General features: G+C 39.2%; 1 protein-coding gene across 1 annotated transcript in view; it reads left to right on the top strand.

Annotated features, from left to right (window-relative positions):
• Positions 1 to 1,643, top strand: part of rhbdf1b (rhomboid 5 homolog 1b (Drosophila)) — a 27,379-nt gene that overhangs the window by 18,603 nt on the left and 7,133 nt on the right. The window contains exon 11 of the mRNA XM_014025827.1: positions 92 to 207. Coding sequence (XP_013881281.1) covers positions 92 to 207 — 116 coding nt within the window. The remainder of the gene's footprint in view (positions 1 to 91; positions 208 to 1,643) is intronic.

Here is a 1,643-nt window from a genome sequence, read left to right as displayed (position 1 = left end):
ATTTCAGGCAGGATGGGACTGTAGACAGGGCTAGGGACTGGTTGAAGATCCTGGTGAAGACTCCAGCCAGTTGATCAGCGCAATCTTTCAGGACACGTCCAGGGATGCCATCAGGCCCAGCAGCCTTCCTTGGGTTGACGGCCCGCAGTGTGCGCCTCACCTCGTGCTCCTCTACCACGAGGAGTGTGGTGTTGTGGGTCACTTGATGTAGTGTGGATGCCACTGTTGGCTTCACCTCGAAGCGGGTAAAGAAGAGGTTCAGCTCCTCTGCCAGCTGAAAACTGTGTAAATGAGCAGCGTAAACATGATGAATTCCACCTGTACGTATTCATCAGTCTGGATAACAGCAGACTGACGGCACTTAAAATATACCACAGGTCTGGACCACATGTGAATTTTGTTTGTATCTGAAAAAAATCTTACGACAAAATTGGTGAATGCCAAAAGTTCTCCTAAATCACTCGTACGATCAACTTAAGAACAAATCTGTTCGTATGAACGGTTTTTGCAGGAGGCCCAATGTTTTAGACCCCAGAAATAAMGGTGAATGGACTAAACTTATGTAGTGCTTTATCAAGCCCTATGGGGACCTCAAAGCACTTTACACTACAGTCATTTACCTATTCACACACACGCATTCACACACTGAAACAGAGACAATACAGACATAAAATAAACAGAACCACAACTGTAATTATTATTATTTCTCTTTACATTTTTTTCTCTTGATTTTCTAGAATTTGTCAGGAGCCAGCCTCAGTTTCACCTCATGAGTGGTCTGATGACATCACACGGTGGCCGGTAAGTTTCCAACCACAGCTGTTCAAACGCTCTTTGTTCCCATATGTTCATTTTTAGTAACTCAAAGCAGCAACTTTTCTAAAATCTGTTTTTTAATGATAGTTGAAGGAAAATCGATGTTGTTACTGAGCCAAACGTGAAGTCAGGGGTTTTCACAGAGTCAAAGAGTAGGGTCCGTGTATCATTTGGTCATGAAAACAAGAAATGAGTGGCTGTTTGTTTTTTGTTTTAAAATACAAAAATTAAAAGGAAAATACAAAGCATTTCTCATTCTTAGAGTCTTAAAAAAGATGAGCGAAATTTAAAAAAATATATCTGAGTTTCATTTTCTGTTTTGGATGACAAAAAATAGAAGAACTTTAAAACAGAAACCAAAAAAAGACTCAATTGTTCATATTCCACAGCAGGTTGTGCCAAATTACTGTATCCCCAAAATAATCTGTTCCACCACCAGAAGGGGCGCTCATCTGGCAGCTCTGCATAATACAATGTTCATTTCTGTAAATAAAAGGTTGAAACACAGACATGCATTATACATGCATGAGTTATACTGTATGATGACAGCTGCTCTGTGACCAAGGGCTTTGCAGAGATACTCTGTGTGGCCGTTGATCCGATACCAAGTAAATACTTGGCAAATATATTTGATACCAAAGTCAATATCGATGCTTTCTACTTGTAATGGGATGCTCATCGAATCACTTTGAAACTGCTTTTAGTTAGTCAAATATGATGAAACAGAGAACAAAGATTTTTTGAGAGGGGTGTTTTTTTAAAAGAATTAGCAACAGCAATAAGTTAAAAAATATAAAAATAATAACATTTTGCTTTCTACTACACAT

The sequence above is a fragment of the Austrofundulus limnaeus genome, unplaced genomic scaffold (genome assembly GCF_001266775.1).
Source record: "Austrofundulus limnaeus strain Quisiro unplaced genomic scaffold, Austrofundulus_limnaeus-1.0 Scaffold5, whole genome shotgun sequence".
Taxonomy (NCBI): domain Eukaryota; kingdom Metazoa; phylum Chordata; class Actinopteri; order Cyprinodontiformes; family Rivulidae; genus Austrofundulus; species Austrofundulus limnaeus.
This window is presented reverse-complemented; position numbering and strand designations above follow the sequence as displayed.